The sequence below is a fragment of the Anabrus simplex genome, chromosome 1 (assembly GCF_040414725.1).
Source record: "Anabrus simplex isolate iqAnaSimp1 chromosome 1, ASM4041472v1, whole genome shotgun sequence".
NCBI lineage: Eukaryota > Metazoa > Arthropoda > Insecta > Orthoptera > Tettigoniidae > Anabrus > Anabrus simplex.
Genome location: NC_090265.1, coordinates 565,159,406 through 565,180,267, shown reverse-complemented (window position 1 = coordinate 565,180,267; position 20,862 = coordinate 565,159,406). Strand labels below are relative to the sequence as shown.

Below are 20,862 nucleotides of genomic sequence, written 5' to 3'. Positions count from 1 at the left end.
CGGTAACAATACTGGCATCGTGTACTGTCCTAGAACCTGTTGCGTATAATTCTCAGTATAATTAAATGAGTCTTCCTTCACTCTTCCTTGTCTATCCTTTCCAATCTTCCCATCCCCCACCAAGGCCCCTGTTCAGCATAGCAGGTGAGGCCGCCTGGGCCAGGTACTGGTCATCCTCCTCAGTCGTATCCCCCGACCCAATGTCTCACGCTCCAGGACACTGCCCTTGAGACGGTAGAGGTGGGCTCCCTCGCTGAGTCTGAGGGAAACCCAACCCTGGAGGGTAAGCAGATTAAGAAAGAGAAAGAAACAGTAATTAAATGAGAATAGTACCTAGATAGTGGAAAACATACGTGTTTGTACTCTCTACATTTTACTGCTCCTGGCACATAACACGTTCCTCCACAACAAACATACGCAGCACCTCACAAGGTGACACCGCAGATCCTCCTAGACAAGCCAGCACTTACGGTAGCCATATGGATTTTAATACATCGACCCGAGCGAGTTAGCTGTGCGGTTAGGGATGCGCAGCTGAGAGCTCACATTCGAGAGACAGTGGGTTCGAACCTCACTGTCGGCAGCCCTGAAGATGGTTCTCCGTTGTTTCCCATTTTCACACCAGGCAAATGCCGGGGATGAACCTTAAATTACGGGCACGGTCGCTACCTTCCCAGCCCTAGCCCTTTCACATCCTTGCGTCGCCGAAAACCTTCGATGTGTTAGTGCGATGTTAGAAAAACTGCTAGCAAAAATGAATTTGGCATGGATGAATCAAAGGTTAGGTTTGGAGAGTAATTTAATAATCAACATTTATACAATCAACTTTTATATCCTAAATTTAATTGAATTGTTTCACAAATCTACTAACTGTTTTAGAAATCATGGATTCAAATTCAAAGTTTCATCACTATAAAAACAGACATAGAAAAGTGATTAAAAGTTCGAATATATTCAACTTGCATTAACAAATGATCTTCACAGTAATAAACTGTAGACTTCTCTGATACAGTATATCACTGACATTTCATCGGTACGCCAAAATCAATTTCTTCCTAGTTTTAGGGTTTTCTTCCTAGTTTTTGGGTCTTTTGACACATGAATAAATAATTTGTTCGTGGCAGTATGCGATGTATTAGTGCACGTTGAAACTGTGCATCATTTATAACCTTTCTGCCTCATTGTCAGTGCAAGATTAATGTTAAGTACAAGAAATAACACTCAGATTATTACACAACATATACATATTGAATTTCACTTAACCAGGCATGAAAAGTAAAGAGAAAATACATGAACTATGTAAGCCTCCGTGGCTCAGGTGGCAGTGCCTCGGCCTCTCACCGCTGGGTTCCGTTTTTCAAATCCCGGTCACTTCATGTGAGATCTGTGCTGGACAAAGCAAGTTATTCTCCGGGTACTCCGGTTTTCCCTGTCATCTTTCATTCCAGCAACACTCTCCAATATCATCTCATTTCATCTGTCAGTCATTATTAATCATTGCTCCAGAGGAGTGCGACAGGCTTCGGCAGCCGGCACAGTTCCTATCCTCACCGCTGGATGAGGGCTTCATTCGTTCCATTCCTGACCCGGTCGAATGACTGGAGACAGGCTGTGGATTTTCATTTTTTTTCATTTTCACGTGAACTGTGTCCACGTTTCTCAAAGCATAGTATGTGTTATTTTGTCTACTAACACAGTCAACCTAGACGATGACGTCAGACAGACCAATGAGATCGCGTACTTGCGTCACGTGACATTTCTAATCTTTAATTTAGGTGTTTGAGTTATTATTTGTAAATTCTAACCACATTCTTGAATTTTGCACGATCGTTTGAATCAGAGTAGCACATTTTAAATTAAATCCCTGGATCATGCATGTTCCATACTGGATTTATGAGCCAAATAATCGTCGAAATTTTACATAGTTTACCCTAGTTATTTCTGGAACTACTCGAATCACATGTTTGCACTTGATTTTGGCCAGGAGTTAAATGTCAGATGTTTTCCCTGGCACCATGTGAACCTCGGCTTCCAGACTGGAAGTCCAGCAGATAAACCACTATGTGATTCTTCTTCTTCTTCTTCTTGCTGGACTGAGTAGCTCGGATGGTAGAGCGCTAGTCTTCTGGTAGGCTGGTAGGTTCAATTCCGGCTCAGTCCAATGGTATTTGAAGGTGCTAAAAATATATGAGCCTCGTATCGCTACCTCGTCTCCGCAAATCGTAAAAGTAGTCAGTGGGACGTAAAGCCAGTAACAATTTCACTATTATTATTTCAATGATAATATTGTAATATTAGACTGGCATCTTTTGAATTTATGCTACATGAAACAAGACAAATCGCAAGAAAACTAATAATGAATGATACTTAGTAGGTGCTGTACAAGTTTTTTTTTTTTTTGCTTTACGTCGCACCGACTCAGATAGGTCTTATGGCGACGATGGGATAGGAAAGGCCTAGGAATGAGAAGGAAGTGGCCGTGGCCTTAATTAAGGTACAGCCCCAGCATTTGCCTGGTGTGAAAATTGGAAACCACGGAACACCATCTTCAGGGCTGCCGACAGTGGGATTCGAACCCACGATCTCCCGGATGCAAGCTCACAGCCACACGCCTCTACGCGCACGACCAACTCCCCCGGTTGTTTGCATCTTCAAACGCCAAAATAATTGGAACAATTTTAGGAGACTTGTTACTGAGATTTTGATTACTTTTTCCGGTTAACTCCAAATATGTCTCGATGAGATGTTTTACATTCCGCGGTCGTACCAGCATGGAGTGTCGAATAGACTTCTTCCGCCCTTCAGCAATCAGATTACATTTGCTGGAATTGAATCTGCGACCTTGGGATCCGGAAGCTGATAATCCACATAGGGAGCATTAAGTGAAGCATACGCCTAACTGAATAACTGCCAACGAACCCCTTCTGCCCTTCCTCTCCGATTAAACTTTCAGTAATTAAACTTAGAATTTCGAGAAACTGACTCATGATCAGCAGTAGCAGCAGCAAAGCAAATAAAGAATATTTCGAAACGTCAGTTCTATTATCAAACAAAAATGATACTCATACGTAACTAGCTTGATCAAGATAAGACATCATTACCCTTCCTCGAATTTTGAACGAAATAGAATAACAAACGGAAATCTTTTGTTATCCACTTCAACATAATCCTGTAAAGTGCCCAGAATGTTCACTCAAAGGTTTCGTCGCCTCTAAGCCTTCTGAAATGACCCTCCTCGTGAGAGGGACGAGCAAAATTGTTACTATGGCTGTGTTCAGAGTGAACGTTCTCCAGAGGACGTTCAGATACTGAACTATATACAAAATGTAGGATGTCGTGGATCCTCATCAGGAACTCACCACTCGAATTTTACTTGTAGTAATCGGAAATGATTCCGTGTTTTATAACTTGCATTTAAATTATACGTTATTATTATTATTATTATTATTATTATTATTATTATTATTATTATTATTATTATTATTATTATTATATTACTGGCCGGTTTGGGTCACCTATCTGTTAGCTTGCATTCGGGAGATAGAGGGTTCGAACCCCACTGCAGGCAGCCCTGAAGACGGTTTTCCGTGGTTCCATATTTTCACACCACGCAAATGCTGGGGCTGTACTTTAAGTAAGGTCACGGTCGCTTCCTTTCCACTCCTATCCCTTTCCTATCATATCGTCGCCATAAGACTTATCTGTGTCCGTGCGATGTATTATTATTATTATTATTATTATTATTATTATTATTATTATTATTATTATTATTATTAGGCTATTATTATTAACATTTTCATTTCAATGTATGACTTCACTACCCGAAACACTAGACGATATAGTATTTTTGTTGTATACCATTACGATTGTTTTAGGAGGATAAGGAAATGACGCCACTTAAAGATACATACTATCAACCTGTATTAATATGACCCCTTACAGCATGCAGTAACTTGTACAGTACCGAGCTCGATAGCTGCAGTCGCTTAAGTGCGGCCAGTATCCAGTATTCGGGAGATAGTAGGTTCGAATCCCACTGTCGGCAGCCCTGAAAATAGTTTTCCGTAGTAAAGCCCGTAAAGCCCGTAGCAAAAAAATGCAAACATTGTTATTATTACTATTATTATTACTGTTATTATTATTATTATTATTATTATTATTATTATTATTATTATACCATCATCATCATCATCACCGAGTGGAGTGGAGTGGCGGCGGGTGTTACCGCACTACGGCTATGGAGCCAATCTCTGAAATCGGAGACGAGTAGGTTCGAACCCCACCGTCGGCTGTCCTGAGAATGGTTTTCTGTGGTTTCCTATTTTCACTTACAGGCAAATGTAGGACAAGTTCCTATTTATAGGCCACACACTATTCCTTCCATCTCCTTACCCGATTTCATTTACCATCATTCATTTCATAGTCATTAACTCAACTGAGTGTGGTGTCAGGAAGGGCATCCTGCCATAAAACATACCATATCATTCCATTTCATCTCATCTCCGACCTCGTACCATGGGACGGGACCAATGGGTAGACATACATTATTATTATTATTATTATTATTATTATTATTATTATTATTATTATTATTATTATTATTATTATTATTATTATTATTATTATTATTATTATTATTATTATCCATCGCAGGGCCGCTAAGGACCGCGAGGTATCAACTGTTTGTCTTATTGCGGGCCCACCAGGTTTTCATACTTTCGGAGTGTGCTTTCTTCCATGCATCAGAATGGACATGGACTTCTTGATGAACCTATCTAAGTTTGCGTTTGAGATTATTATTATTATTATTATTATTATTATTATTATTATTATTATTATTATTATTATTATTATTATTATTATTATTATTATTATTAAGTCAAAAGTGAATTAGTACTGAGATATGAATTGACTATTGGAAGCGATTTACTCACACTCTATTAATAACACAGTTTTGGATATTGCCTTGAGAACTAGTCTCAACAATTTTACGGAGAATTTCGTTTCATTATATTTTGTTTAAGAAATTAATTCAGTAAATACTTAAGAACTGCACAAAATTAACATCTCTGTAATTATTCAACTTCGGGTGCCTATTTTGTTTTCAAACATTAGCCTAACTTCTTGTAGCTAAATAACACAAAATCTTGCCGCTTTATTCTGAGGAATATGACGGGTGCGGTCACATTGTATACCGCACTTAGTATCAAGTTACCCACACTCGAGCAGCACTGTACAGAGCACACTGCTCGTTAAACGGAACTTGGTCTCGACAGCTTGCGGCACTATTGAAGGTAACCAGCATCACCTTTCAGCATAACAATTCCCACAGTAAGGATATGGACATACAGATGAATAGAAATAAATGAGCTTCATTCAGAATACGATCGTAATGTCGACTAGTTCTTAACTAGGTAATTGTACATAGCCTCTGAAAAGACTGAAGAAAATCAGCAAGAGTGTACAATATTGGGCGATCCCTTTCATATGCTTGACAGCCACAATCGGGTTATTACGTTTCGTAAATTCCAACTGAGGATGGATCTCCAAATATCTCAAATACTAGATAATGTTAAGTCACTCCTCTATAGAGCTGGCCATCATCAACAGGCATTTTTCTGTACGAACTTTAACAACAACAATAACAAATTTACAATAATTTCTGTGCTACATGAAATATTTGGCATAAAATCAGCATAAGCACTTACGGTAGGTGATACACATGCAAGTGAGAGTAGATTAATTTATTTAAAGAATGAAGTAGCTGTGAGCTTGTATCCGGGAGATAGTGGGTTCGAACCCCACTGTCGGCAGCCCTGAAGATGGTTTTCCATTTTCATACCAAGGAAATACTGGGCCTATACCTTAATTAAGGCCACGGCTACTTCGTTCCCACTCCTAGCCCTTTCCTCTCCCATCGTCGCCATAAGACCTGTCTGTGCCGGTGCGACGTAAAGCAAATTCTAAAAAAAAAAAAGTAAAAAAAAAAAAGAAAGAAGTAAGAATTTCGTCTCCGGAATTTACTTTTAGATTAAAGTTTCTTGACAAGTTGAGAGTTACAATTTAACTCGCATACAGTATAATCGCAGGAATATTTTTAGCTGTCCATTATTGTAGTATGAGTAATAACACGAAAAATTCATGGATGAAATCGTTCCCGGGCACTTCATTGCCAAGCGATTAGGCCTAGAAAGCTGCTCTGCTCGGAGATCCAGGAACTGACAGTGATTATTCTGAGTGCCATATTCTCGCTGTTGTTTCCACTCTCAAGGCAAATACCTTATTTCAGTTTCCAGAGCACCCATCCAAAATCCAAGACCAAAACACATACATACATACACTCAGACGTTACCAGAGTCATCACAGTTACATCAGTTATATCAGACTGCTTGCACAATTCATAAATACACTTCACTGTAGACCAAAGGTAAACCAAGGCCTTAAATTAATTCAAGTATGTATGTATGTATGTATGTCTACCCCTTAGCCCAGTTTCCTCACACGCGATCAGGGATGAGGTGATATGTAATTACATGGCGTCTTTTTACGGCCGGATGCTCTTCCTGACGCCATCAGTTGAAGAGCTAATGAATTCAATTATAACATAATGAAATGAATAATGATGAAAGAAATTAGTGAAAAGGTGGAAGTAATCGGCCGTAGCCTATGAATAGGAACTGCCTTGGCATTTGCCTGAAAGTGAAAATGGAAAGCCACAGAAAACCATTCTCAGGACTGCCGACGGTGAGGTTCGAACCTACTCGTCCCCCAACTGCACAGCTTGGCTCCATTAAAGTAGCGCGTTGGTAATTTTTCTTTGAGAGACAATCACTTATATTATTGAATTCTTGTAATATAAATGAAAGAGAAAGATGGAAGAGTTCCGGCAAAGTTGTTATAGGTTTCATATACACACAAAAATTATTTATTTTACCTTTGGAAAAGGTGATTATTTTTCATTCAGTTATGACTTTCATCACCGCTCCCTTAAAGGAACTCACAACTGGGGGAGTCATGGATGACAACCACGAAGGCAGGAAGAAGAGTCGCATAAGCTACCGAAGGACCTGTATTTTGCTTTGGCCTCGTCCTTATAACTGATGTACTAAAGGAAATCAAAAGGGAGGAATTAAGAGATATAATGAACTGCTGTGTCTTTGAAAAACCTATTTATATGCACGGAAATAGGTGCTTGGAGTGCTGTAGCAAATGTAAATTTTTGGAATTAAAAGCACTTGGTGTGTACTTCTGAATACGCAAATTATATGCATTAGCAGACATGGTTCCATTAAGCATTTTCTCCTTTTATAGTAAATATATGGCTAATAATCTTTTAAAATATAAAAATAAGCTTACAGTATGTTATTTGAAAATATAATTTTTGAAAAAGTCCAGATTAACACTTTATTTTTAAAGAAGTTACACTGGTTCATTCAGGTACATTTATCCCAATTATTTGTTACCAAATGCTATTCACTCTTTTATACACACTATAAATGTATAATGTCAGATTATCAACCTGTTTATCAATTAATATTTTATTTAAATGTAGGTAACAGACTTTTTAAAATACTATTTTTGAAAGGACTTCTGTTTTGTTTCTTAGCCTGTAACTACTTTTTGTTGCATGTCCAAAATCTCTGTTATACAGGATGTATCCGTGGTAATGTTACAAACTCTCAGGGATGATGGAGTACGGCAAATGGATCAATTTGAGATAAGGAACCGTAGTCTGGAAACGATCGAGTCAAACGTTAAGCCTCTTCTGCTCATCGGGATTGTCTCCCCTAGTGTACTCTTGGCACATGTAGTGTACGGTACAGTCGGAGGTATCAGCCCAATTTTTGCTTTAACTTTTGACTGCCGACCGCAGTGGCATAGTGGATACGGCGTTGGTCTACTAATCTCAAGTTAACGGGTTCAGACCCGACTGAGGATTTTAAGGGTGTTTAAAGGTGACAACCCCATTTCGTTGGCTTCCGGTGGCACCTTAAAGAACTACTGCGGGACAAAATTCCGACACCCCGACACTCTAACATTTCCGAACTACGGTTTTTTACCTCATTTGACGTCCTCCATCATCCCCGAACGTTTGAAATATCATCACAGATACACACTGTATAAGTTAGGATAGAAAATATAAGCCCTTTATCTTTGATGATGTTTGAGTTAACATTCGAAAAGTGTTATTGTGGAAAGCAGTTTCTAAAGATAATATACCGAGCGAGTGGGGCCGTGCAGTTAAGGGCGCGCAACTGTGAGCTTGCATCTGGAACCCCACTGTCGGCAGTCCTGAAGATTGTTTTCCATGGCTTCCCACTTTTACACCAGGCATTAATTAAGGCCACGGCCGCTTCCTTCCCACTCCTAGGTCTTTTCTATCCCATCGTCGCCATAAGACCTCTCTGTGTCAGTGCGACGTAAACAAGCAAATTGTACAAATAAAAAATGTAAAGATAACAGCGCGTATTTTTAGATAGATACCATAACTTCAGAAAATCCTTGCAGCGTAATCGTTATATTTTCCTTATTCTTACCTTTTTCTCCTTAGATTCCTCTTTCTGCTTTTGGTTTTCGTTCAGTGAACGTTTCTGCTTCTTGTACACGAATCTTGTCAATTATAAATGAATTTGCCGTGATGGGTCCCCATTTTATTTTTTTCAATCCATTAATCCTGGCAATGGTTGTAACAGAGTACTGCATCTAGAACACCGATATTGAAAGTATCTAGACCAACAAGCATAATTTTGTATATTCTTTCCCAAATTCATTGATTAAAACTGTCACTGGAATTGCCAGTACTAACAAATTTGCATCACCCATCAACGCTCTAAACCATGATATCATCTGTGTTATGCATAAGTATAACCAGCAGAGCACCAATAACTTTTAATGTGGTTGTGGATCATGAAGCCCCAATTTTTAATGATGTTTCAAAGGTACTTACAGGCATCGGAAACCCAATAAACTATACAGGGTTGGAATCCGAAAACAATGGAAAAGTGTATAGGGTCTAAATAAAAAAAATGATGTTTTCATCTTAGAGTACCCAAATCCAGCCAGTCCCTGCTGTGAATGGTGTGAAAATGTTGCTCATATTGTCGGTTGGTAGATGCATTTCAGTGGGCTTGGCAGACTGATATGTAATTGCAACTTTTGGCTCGGTGAGGAAAGCAACGGGAAACTACCTCGCTCCTCATTTCCCTAGTACACCTCTTCAGTAATGCCTAGGCTATCTATGGTAGCTGATGGCGGAGCTGTTGAGGATCCAGCCAGCCTTAGGGATGAAGACTGAACAGAGTACCCAAAATCATTAAGATAAGGAGGACGTCGTAATTTTCGAGGAAGCTGTAGGACGACTTAAAATGACAAGAATAAATTGTATGTAAAACCTTTATTTACAAAAATCGATTGTTTGTATAAAAATACTGACTATAAAATACGGAAGAAAGAGATGAAGTGTATTTTGGAGGAAAGTCTCATCTACCAGGCGTAATGAGCTCCCAGACCGGCATAGGACACATGAGCTACAGCAGGAGCGGCAGAGTACGCCACGCCAAGGAGACCAGCAGGGGCAGCGTAGGCACGAGCAGCGAGAGCGGGGGCAGCGGCGTAGGCGGGGGCGGCAGCATAAGCGGGTGCAGCTGCGTAGGCGGGGGCGGCAGCATAGGCGGGAGCAGCAGCGTAGGCAACAGGAGCATGAGCGACAGCACCGTAGGCGAGAGCGTCGTTGCTCACACGGACATCAGACTTGCTGACACTCGAGTAAGGAGTGTTGATGGTCTTAGAGTAGGTGGAGATCTGTCCCAGGTTACCGGGAGTCCTCAGGATATTGGACTGCTGAGCAGTGATGGCGGGGGTGGCATAGGCAGGGGCAGCGTAGGCTGGGGCAGCAGCATAACCTCCCAAATAGCCAGCGTTAGCGACAGCCAGCAGAGTGGCGAAAACGATGCACTGGAAAGAAAAAAATAATGTCCCTTTATCAAATCGAGGAAATTCATTTGAAAACAGACTTTTCTGTTGGAATTATTTCGTAGAGATAATGGCTTTAGACATAACGGATGTGGCAGTAATAAAGGCTCGCAGAACATAGACGAAAAATGCTACAAATACAAATTTGTGTTAAATAAATGCATATAGAGATTAATCCTTGTGTTTGTAAAATGCTTTATAATGTCTACATTGCTACATGGAAATGATGGTAAGGCTGTGGGGAAATAAGGAGAGAGAATTTATCAAAAATCTATTGAGTGTAGAATGCAGCAAGAACAAATTTAGCAACAAGAGGAACACATTTATAAATAACAGAGTGAAGAAGGTAAGAAATATACATCAGGATGAAATTTCCGATTTTCTATAAAACGGAAGTGTTATGCCTACAGCGTTATAAAGAAGTAACTAATAAGTAGCAAAAAGGTGTAACTAGAAGGTATCAAGGTGACAACTGTCGAAAATTATTACCTCAATAAGAAAAATCACCTGAAATTATATAGAAAAAGATAATGAACGTAGGTTTCAATTTGTTTCAAATAACTTAAATGATATAAAGTACTAAGGAAGAAATGAGGAAAATGGTCTCCAGTATATACACAGAAGAAAGAGAATCTGAAAACAAATTTGTAACTAGGAATTTTTCATAGACTTATTTTAAGCTTCACTGAGATAGTGGCTTTAGATACAAAGGATATAGGAGCAATAGAGGCTCAGGGAACATAGACGAAAAATGATACGAATAAGAATAGGATCCCTGAACCATTCAAAACCTGAGACTCCCATTTACGTGAGAAAAGTAATTTGCCTAAGTATTCACTACCAGAAAAATAAGTGTAGTAATATAATGAGAGCTCCAGAATTTATCTAGAGAGAATCTGGAGCTCGAGTTGTATTTACTTTGACTGGAGAAAAATTACAAAATGAAATAAGTAATGATAATAGAAGAGCACGAATATAAAACAAATCAAACAGGTATTAATAACGTACCGTATACATGAAACAAAATGCTCAGCACGGAAATATACTGTTTTATTTTTGAACTGAAAATCATTGGGCCGCAGTCTACAAATAGGTCGGCAGTCGAATGCATGAGAAAAAGTCAGTAACGTACAGTAAATGTAACAAGCCGGGCTGGGTAGTTCAGGCGGTAGAGCGCTGGCCTTCTGAACTCAAGTTGGCGGGTTCGATCCTGGCTCAGTCCGGTGGTATTTAAACGTGCTCAAATACGTCAGTCTCGTGTCGGTAGATTTACTGGCACGTTAAATAACTCCTACAGGACTAAATTCCAGCCCCTCGGCGTCTCTGAAAACCGTGAAAATAGTAAATGGGACGTAAAATCAATAACATCATTATTAAATGTAGTAATAAAGCCAAGAGGCCGACCCCGTGGTGTAGGGGTAGCGTGCCTTCCCCTTATCCGGAGGCCCCGGATTCTATTCCCGAACAGGTGAGGGATTTTTACCTGGACCTGAGGGCTGGCTCGAGGTCTACTCAGTCTACGTGATTAGAATTAAGGAGCTATCTGTCGGTGAGATAGCGGCCCCGGTCTAGAAAGTCAAGAATAACGGCCGAGAGGATCCGTCGTGCTCACCATATGACACCTCGTAATCTGCAGGCCTTCGGGCTGAGCAGCGGTCGCTTGGTAGGCCAAGGCCCTTCAAGGGCTGTAATGCCATGTTTTTTTTTTTTTTAGACAAGAATCCTTCGTGGCTCAGACAGCAGCACGCCGACCTCTCACCACTGGTTTCCGTGGTTCAAATCCCGGTCATTCCATGTGAGACTTGTGCAGGTTAAAGCGGAAGCGGGACAGGTTTTTCTCCGGGTACTCCAATTTTCACTGTCATCTTTCACTCCAGCAACACTCTGCAATATCATTTCATTTCATCTGTCAGTCATTAATCACTGTCTCAGGGGACTGCGACAGGCTTCGGCAGCCGGCACAGTTCCTTTCCTCGCCGCTGGAAGGGGGCTTCATTAATTCCATTCCTGGCCCGGTCAAATGACTGAAAATAGGCCGAGGATTTTCATTTTTAGTGAAGACAACTGAAGGAAGATATTACAGCAAAGAGGCTATAAATATATATCACTGCATATTATCATGGATTTATATATAAACACGTGTACGTAGCTGCCATAATACGAAAGTGTTCATAAGAAATCGATAATTTTGTCGCGAAGTACAACTGTTGATTGAAGTTCCTGATATCTTATAGCAGAATGGCCACCTTAGAAACCCTGCAACTTACTCCGAAAATCAACACACCAGTAATAAATAAATCACACAAATATCTTACCTTGAAAGCCATTGCTTGTGGAGGTTTGTTTGCTTGATTGCTGAGTTCAACACTGAATGCTGTCCCAGTACTATACACAGTATTTATACCTGGGCTAGCAAGGGTGCATTTTCTAAGGGGCGGGGAATTATTATCCAACACTGAAATGAAGTCATTGCTTGCGAATATCGCTTCTACTAAGATTTCAAAAGAAAGTGTAGCATGTAAAACTGGTTTCAAGCCGTGCGAATCGGTCTGACGAGTTTGATATTTTCTCTCTTTTTCTCTTCATGGCCCCACGAGGCATGATTTGTGCAATGTCTGCTTGACCTCTGATTTCATTGTGATGAACGACGTCGTTAAGCCTGTTGGAGACACTTCTCTAAAGGTCAGACCGGTTGAGGTACAGAATTCACTTCCTAAATGATATAATACTCAGAAGTATGCACATGTTATCGTTGTTATCACTGTTCATTATTTCTAGATTCTTATGTTATGTGAACCATGCATCACAGAAGTCAATGTAATGTCAGTCACTCGTTTATTTAACGGAACATGCTAAAATTTGCTCCGGATAGAACTTGTAAGCCAGATGATCGAGCTCCTTGGCTGAAGTATCAGCATCGAGGCCTTCAGTTCAATCACAGGCTCGATTCCCAGCCCGGTCGCGGATTTTATTTATTTATTTATTTATTTATTTATTTATTTATTTATTTATTTATTTATTTATTTATTTATGTATTTATTTATTTATTTTTTTATTTATTTATTTATTTTTTTACCGGGCGAGTTGGCCATGCGCGTAGAGGCGCGCGGCTGTGAGCTTGCATCCGGGAGATAGTAGGTTCGAATCCCATTATCGGCACCCCTGAAAATGGTTTTCCGTGGTTTCCCATTTTCACACCAGGCAAATGCTGGGTCTGTAGCTTAATTAAGGCCACGGCCGCTTCCTTCCAACTCCTAGGCCTTTCCTATCCCATCGTCGCCATAAGACCTATCTGTGTCGGTGCGACGTAAAGCCCCTAGCAAAAAATATGTATTTATTTATTTATTTATTTATTTATTTATTTATTTATTTATTTATTTATTTATTTATTTATTTATTTATTTATTTATTTATTTATTTATTTATTTATTTATTTATTTATTTATTTATTCCTTGCGTTTAGACCATCTGCGGACCACGGTGCTTGTGTTCCAGCTGTGTTTTTGTCGTCGTCTGCCGCCTTTTGGCGTACTGGATTGTGTTCTTAGTGGCCTCTTGAGCCTTCCTGTTGGCCCAGTATTCCTTCATTTTCTCGATGAATTCTTTCCTGCGCTCCTCTGACCAATTCCCGGCTCCTTTGTGACTAGCTGATGTAAGGGATGTTAGGAAAGGTTTAGTTTTGACCATTAAACGGTATGCATTCCTGTCAGTTATGGCGGCTTGATTAATATTAAGCTCTGCAGGATCTTTGTCAACTTGCTTGGTCCAGGGGAATCCAGTAGCCTTGCCTTTGTTAACAACCTTGAAGATCTTATGGGATAATCTATCAGGATCCATTCTGTGCAGGTGTCCGTAGATAGACGTTTTCTTCTGATGGCATCTATGAGGTTTTCTTGATGCTGGTAGAGCTCATTTTTGGGTCTTCCATCTGGTAGGATCCTTGGCCCTATTATTCTTCTCAGAAATTTCAATTTCCGTTCTTGCACTTCGAGAGCTCTTAGTGTGGTATTTTTATTTATTTGTAACTGGTTAATTCTCCTGGCTCATGGACGGGGTGTTTATGTTTTTTCCCAATCAAACATGCTTCTTCATACACACATCACACTACCAACCACCAAACAAACACGATTTCATGAATACATCCTCTTATCGGGACATACCTGGCATATACAGTAGTTCGCACCCTCATTGTGACTAGGGTGTGGGAAAAGCGATGGGGAAAGAAGAACTTGAAAACCAGAGTTGAGTGGTTCTCAGTGAAGCAGTGATCAGTCCGAGTAAACACAGGTTCGAATCCCAAACAATTTGATGGTAGGACCAGCGCGTGTTGAAAGGGAAGCTATCCCATCTTGCCAGAGTGAGTGGTTCAAACGATGGTATTATGAGCCCAAGTTGGTGGGTTCGATAGCGGCTCAATCCGGTGCTATTTGAAGGTGGTCAAATTCACCAAACTCGTGTTGGTAGACTTACCGGTGAATACTCTCATCAAGATACTACAGGTTATCGGACACATTCCAATCATATAAGAAGTTTGCCAGGGTATTTAAAGCCACTAAGATGAAACAATCGTCACATTTAGACAGTCATCTCGTGATCTCCTGGAATACGATTTCTCCTGTTGGAGAAAATCCCGGCTCATCGGCAGCTCTGGAAACCGCAAAGATAGTTAACATAACGTAAAACCAATAACATTATCCGGCCTTAAACCCCAACCAAGTCTGAAAGTAGTGGTGATGATTATTGTTTTAAGAGGAAGTACAACTAGGCAACTATCCTCTATATAACACTAATCAGACAGAAAAAATGGAAGGGATCCGATACTTCGGAAAATGAAGGTATCGGTCAAAGAAAGACAAGCCCACGAAGAGAGTGAAAATTTAAGACTCCCTAGGCCTCGATACCTTATACCGTCGGAGTCAGAAAAAAAGAAGCGAGGTCAGATAGGACAGATGAAAATGGGAAGCCTGGCACAAGCAAGTGGAAGCAATGCCAGAACTCAGCTAACAGCCTCGTGGTCGCCAACCCAGCTCCCAAGTTCAGAGCCCTTGGGCCGCTTTTAGTGGCCTCTTACAATATGCAGGAAATACCGTGGGTGTTATTCTACCGCTCCCACCCACAGGGGGATCAAGTCCGAAATTCAGCCTTAGTACTCCCGTGGCACAGCAGGCCATTAGGACCTTGACCTGCCAAGACGACTGGTGCCCAGACAAATGTCCTGTAAATATTGGAGTCAGATTGACGATATCTTCAGTTGCACTGCTTGGCTTTCTTGAGCGGGTCTGCTGCCTCTCATATTAGCCAACTCCTCAGTTGATGTCATGAGGCTGAGTGAGCCTCGTTCCAGCTGCTAGTCCAGAACTAAAATCCCTGGACTGTCCGGGAATCGAACCCAGGACCTCTGAGTAAGAGACAGGCAAGCCACCTCTAGATCATAGTGCTCGCAAAGTGTAAATTCGTGTCCTGGCATTCCTGGAGGAGGTACGGCTCTTTTAAGGCACACTCCCGAAGATGGTGGTGAGCTGTGTGTACTTTTCTCAACAAACACCAGTTCCATTGTCGATCCTAAATCTCTGATCGGTCCGGGAATCGAATCCGAGCCTCCAACGACGCCGGAAAATAACGTGAAACATCACACTGCAGGGCTGAACTCGTAGTACTCCACCCAGACTAAAGGAAGACAAAGCAAGGTGTCGCTGAAGACAGAAATACTCTCATCAAGATACTACAGGTTATCGGACACATTCTTTCTTTCTTAATCTGTTTACCCTCCAGGGACCCCACCTCTTCCGCCTCAAGGGCAGTGTCTTGGGGCGTGTGACATTGGGCCGGAGGATACAACTTGGGAGTATGACCAGTACCTTGCCCAGGTGGCCTCACCTGCTATGCTGAACAGGGGCCTAGCGTGGGGGATGGGAAGATTGGAAGGGATAGAAAAGGAAGAGGGAAGGAAGCGGCCGTGGCCTTAAGTTAGGTACCATCCCGGCATTTGCCTGGAGGAGAAGTGGGAAACCACGGAAAACCACTTCTAGGATGGCTGAGGTGGTAATCGAACCTACCTCTACTCAGTTGACCTCCCGAGGCTGAGTGGGCCCTGTTTCAGCCCTCGTACCACTTTTCAAATTTCGTGGCAGAGCCGGGAATCGAACCCGGGCCTCTGGGGGTGGCAGCTAATCACACTAACCACTACACCACAGAGGCGGTCGATCGGACACATTCCACACACATAAGCAGTTGGCCAGGGTATTTAAAGCCAGAAACAGTCGTAACATTATTTTAGTCAGTCATCTCGTGGTCTCCTGGAATATGATTTGCCTCACCCTGAAACATTTCAATTCCCCTTACACCTGTCTCAACGGTACAGTGAACTTCTCCTAACGGACACTTCTGAATAGCAGACTCTTCTAAAAAATGAAATGGCGTATAGCTTTTAGTGCCGGGAGAGTCCGAGGACATGTTCGGCTCACCAGGTGCAGGTCTTTTGATTTGACTCCCGTAGGCGACCTGCGCGTCGTGATGAGGATGAAATTATGATGAAGACAACACATACACCCAGCCTCCGTGCCAGCAAAATTAACCAATTAAGGTTAAAATTCCCGACCCTGCAGGGAATCGAACCCGGGACCCCTATGACCAAAGGCCAGCACGCTAACCATTTAGCCATGGAGCCGGTCGCTCTTCTAGGAAACGGTTAGTTTTAATTTCCCGGTAGAAGTGCAGTCGTATTATTATTATTATTATTATTATTATTATTATTATTATTATTATTATTATTATTATTATTATTATTATTATTATTATTATTATTATTCCTCTACCACTCTTCTCACAATCTGGTATACAGTATATAAAAAATGTTTCTCAGTAGTGGACATTCTCAATAATAGATGCAGACACAACAAAATAAATATTTCTTTCTTAAAACGTTTACCCTCCAGGGTTGCTTTTTCTGTCGGACTCAGCAAGGGATCCCACCTCTACTCCCACAAGGGCAGTATCCTGGAGCGTGAGATTTTGCGTCGAGGGAGATACAACTGGGAAAGAGGGCCGGAACCTCATCCAGGTGGCCTTACGTGCTATGCTGTACAGAGGACTTGTGGAGGGGGGGCTAGGAAGTTTGGAAGGGATAGGCATGGAAGAGGTAAGGAAGTGGCCGTGGCCTTAAATTAGGTACCATCCCGGCATTTGCCTGAAGGGGAAGTGGGAAACCACGGAAAACCACTTCGAGGATAGTTGATGTAGGAATCGAAACCCCCTCTACTCAGTTAATCTCCCAAGGCTGAGTGGACCCCATTCCTGCCCACGGACCACTTTTCAAATTTCGTGGCACAGCCGGGTATCGAACCCAGGCCTAAGAGCGAGGCAGCTAATCAGATTAACCACTACACCACTGAGGCGGACCAAAATCAATATTACTGGATAAAATTTTCTGTGTAACGGACACGTTGCGGAAGTAATGAATGTGAAAGCGAAAGCGCTAAATATTATTATAATAATAATAATAATAATAATAATAATAATAATAATAATAATAATAATAATAATAATAATAATGGTTTACGTCCCACTAACTAGCTTTATGACTGAAGTTGCCTAGGTGACGGAATTTTATTCCACCGGGGTTCTTTTACGTGCCACCACCGACACGAGGCTGTCGTTAGTGAGTACCTTCAAATACCACCAGACTGAGACTGAATCGAACTCGCCAACTTGAGCTCAGAAAGCCAACCCTATACCGTCTGAGCTACTCAGAACGACAAGAGCTAAGTCTTAACATGGAAAACTTTTAAAACAATTTGATAATGGTGCCTTTGCTGGCAGGACCTAGTGTTTACAGTGCACTGTGTCTTCTGGTATAGGCTAGAGCAATTTTGTTACTTTCATTGACCTGTCTCAGTCTCATCCTCGGCTTTGACAATATGAAAGTGACTGAGGTATGAGCGATGCTAGTAATGCCATTCTTGCTGCAGCCAGTCCCTGCTATGAATGGTGTGAAAATGTTGCTCATAGGGTCAGTTGGTGCATGCATTTCAGTGGGCTTGGCAGACTGATATGTAATAGTAACTTCTGGCTCGGTGAGGAAAGCAACGGGAAACTACCTCACTCCTCATTTCCCTAGTACGCCTCTTCAGTGATGCCTAGGCCATCTATGACAGCTGATGGCAGAGCTGTTGAGGATCCAACCAGCCTCAGGGCTGAAGACTGAACATACATACTGAACCCTTTGGTCCATATAGAGGGATACCTACCTTTCTTACCTATCAGCAAAGCTCATGAGATCTGTCTCTTGGGTCGTATCGGGTTCTTCGTCACTTGCTGAGGTAAAGGTAGGGTTCAGTAATTCTAATCTATCTACTGGAATGAAAGGTCTGTTTAAAAGATTCCCATTTATTCAGGAAAATTTCGAAGCATTCTGATATGTCAATGGTATCATAGAAGTCAATTGTGTCCACTGGACACCACAATCATTTTTACATAAACGTCAGAACACTGGTGTGAGACTTTAACGTAACTGCCTGATGGGCATTCTTACTAGAAAACATTGTCTCAATTATTAATTATTTAAGAAAGGAAAGTCTGGAAATCCTTAAATTCGGCTTCCATGTGAGACCACATGTACCATCATAGTGATTCGTTATGGTCCAGCCCTCGTAACACGAACTCTGGACTCTGGGTATAATTAAGGCAGTCCAATTGGTGTGTGCCACACAGTGGTTCTACGGCATGGACCCTTAATTGAATCGATGTGACCTGCGTCTATGTCATGGACCGACATCTAATCTTCTAAGTTACTTTAAAGTCATTGTGGATGATGACCGCAAGGAAATGATGCTACAATGGCATATGGCCCTAATCTAAGTCACTGAGGTTGATGACCCCCTGACCATCCAAGTTTCTAGGCTGAAGGCTAAACACAATTAAGTTGCATCGGTTGATGACCAAAGTTTCCACTTTACTATCCCCAGCACATTCACTGCTCAACCAATCAAAGTTCACTAATTACAACAATAGCAATGCTCACAAACTTTGTGGCAGTAAAATCCATTTCCTTCGGATATGCCCCTTTAATCGTTACTTTATATTTAAATATTCCCCCAGAAAAACAAACTAAAAATTTCCAGAATGCATCTCCAAGTTATTCGCTTGATTAAAGTTATTTCAAAATTCGGTTTCACTGAATTTAATAATTAAATAAATTTAAATGATTTAACGAAATGTTAAAGAACAGTAACTTTTATCTCCGCGGACTATGGTTTCTTCACAAATTCCTACGCAGCTGTGATGTGAATTCAATCTTATGATATTTATCTGGCTGGAAAAAAATAGTTACATAATTCATGTCCAGTTATATATCTTGTCTCGTGATCTCACACTTTAAAATCTAATCTAGTCCTAACCGTTATTAACACTTGGATATCCTAATAATCTACGTACGAACCAAACAACTCGCCATATAATTACGATGTCATATCTCGTCATACCATTATGAATTTTGCACACCCTTCACAGACAAACCGATCATCACAACCATCGCTCTATATTTTGGACAACCCTGGATTTGGTTACTCTGTTCCTTATACTCGAAGTTCATGATTTCAAATGTTCATTACGTCCCCAATTAAACAAATTTTACAGGATTTCACAATACTCAGATCATTACCGGCTATGAATTTCAACTAAATCCAGCAATTAAACGTTTTCCCCGGCCGAGAATACAGTGCAATCTCAATTCCACGCCTGTCCCGTTATCACAGCTGAGGCCTCTCATCCCCCAAGTTCGCTTGGCAGTTACATGAAACACCTGGTTTATTCACAGTTGACTGGCTACTCAAAATGCTCTCTTTAAACTCTGCCGACATAATTAAACAAATACGATATTCTAACCAACTAAATGCACAGATTAAGCTTCAAGATGCCCACACTAATTATACGCGTCGCCAATTAATACCGCTATGGATTTCTATGAATTTCTTTCCATTCCAAACATTTTAAAATATACCTCGGGCTATCGTGTCCCGGCTTCAATGACAGGACTCTAACCTGATTCGCACATCTCAGCTCAACTCATATAAAACATTCCTCGGGCTTCCGTGTCCCGGCTTCAATGACAGGTCCAACCTGATTCACAAATCTCATATCAACAAAACTAACCTCTGTTTCCCAGCTCCACAATTATCATCGACAAAGAACTGGAATAAAATCCTCACTAGAAATCTCGACGTCTAATATCGCACAATGCATTAATCATGAATAACTTCGCATAAAGGATATCGTATTTAATAACTTGACTTTTACGAGAAATGACTCAAACATTCTACTAGATCTTTTTATTGTCAGTCAGACACAGTTTAAAATGGGCCTAGAAAAACGTTTCTCTCCGTGACCAAATTCATCACCCTAGGTTCTCACCCGACAGCGCACTTCCACTCGACTGAAAATGAGTGACCATGGATTATTATTATTAACGTCAAATTGCAGACAGAAAAATTTTACGTCGAATGAACATCTTAATTTGACATCACAAAATATAGGCAGCACACTCACACGGATGACGATCTACATTGGACGTGATATCACTTCGAAACCCTATTAAATAACCTTTTACAACATTATACGGCACTCGCAAGACTTCAAAAATTTATCCAAGTGGAAAATAAAACAAATGACTCCTTTAGTCGTACTCTCACATTTACAAAACTTAGGAGGGGTGACCACTGCGTATATCCCCATTCAAATACACTTTTAGAGATCATGAGACAAGATATAAGAGGTAGTAAGATGGAAAGTCACCTACCTTATGTAGTCATAGGGCTCACCTGCGACCCTGGCATTTTATTTAGCCATTTTTACATTCATGGCTTTACAAACCATTATGTTTCTTCAGGTTTCCTG

At 40.9% G+C, this 20,862-nt stretch overlaps 1 protein-coding gene across 1 annotated transcript; it reads right to left on the bottom strand.

Annotated features, from left to right (window-relative positions):
• Positions 1-9,483: 9,483 nt before the first annotated feature.
• Positions 9,484-12,299, bottom strand: LOC136878311 (cuticle protein 76-like). The gene is made up of 2 exons (XM_068228476.1): positions 12,288-12,299; positions 9,484-10,017 (listed from the first exon to the last, which is right to left on the bottom strand). The coding sequence occupies exons 1-2, from the start codon at positions 12,297-12,299 to the stop codon at positions 9,484-9,486; spliced, it is 546 nt and encodes a 181-aa protein (XP_068084577.1).
• Between the last annotated feature and the right edge of the window lie 8,563 nt (positions 12,300-20,862).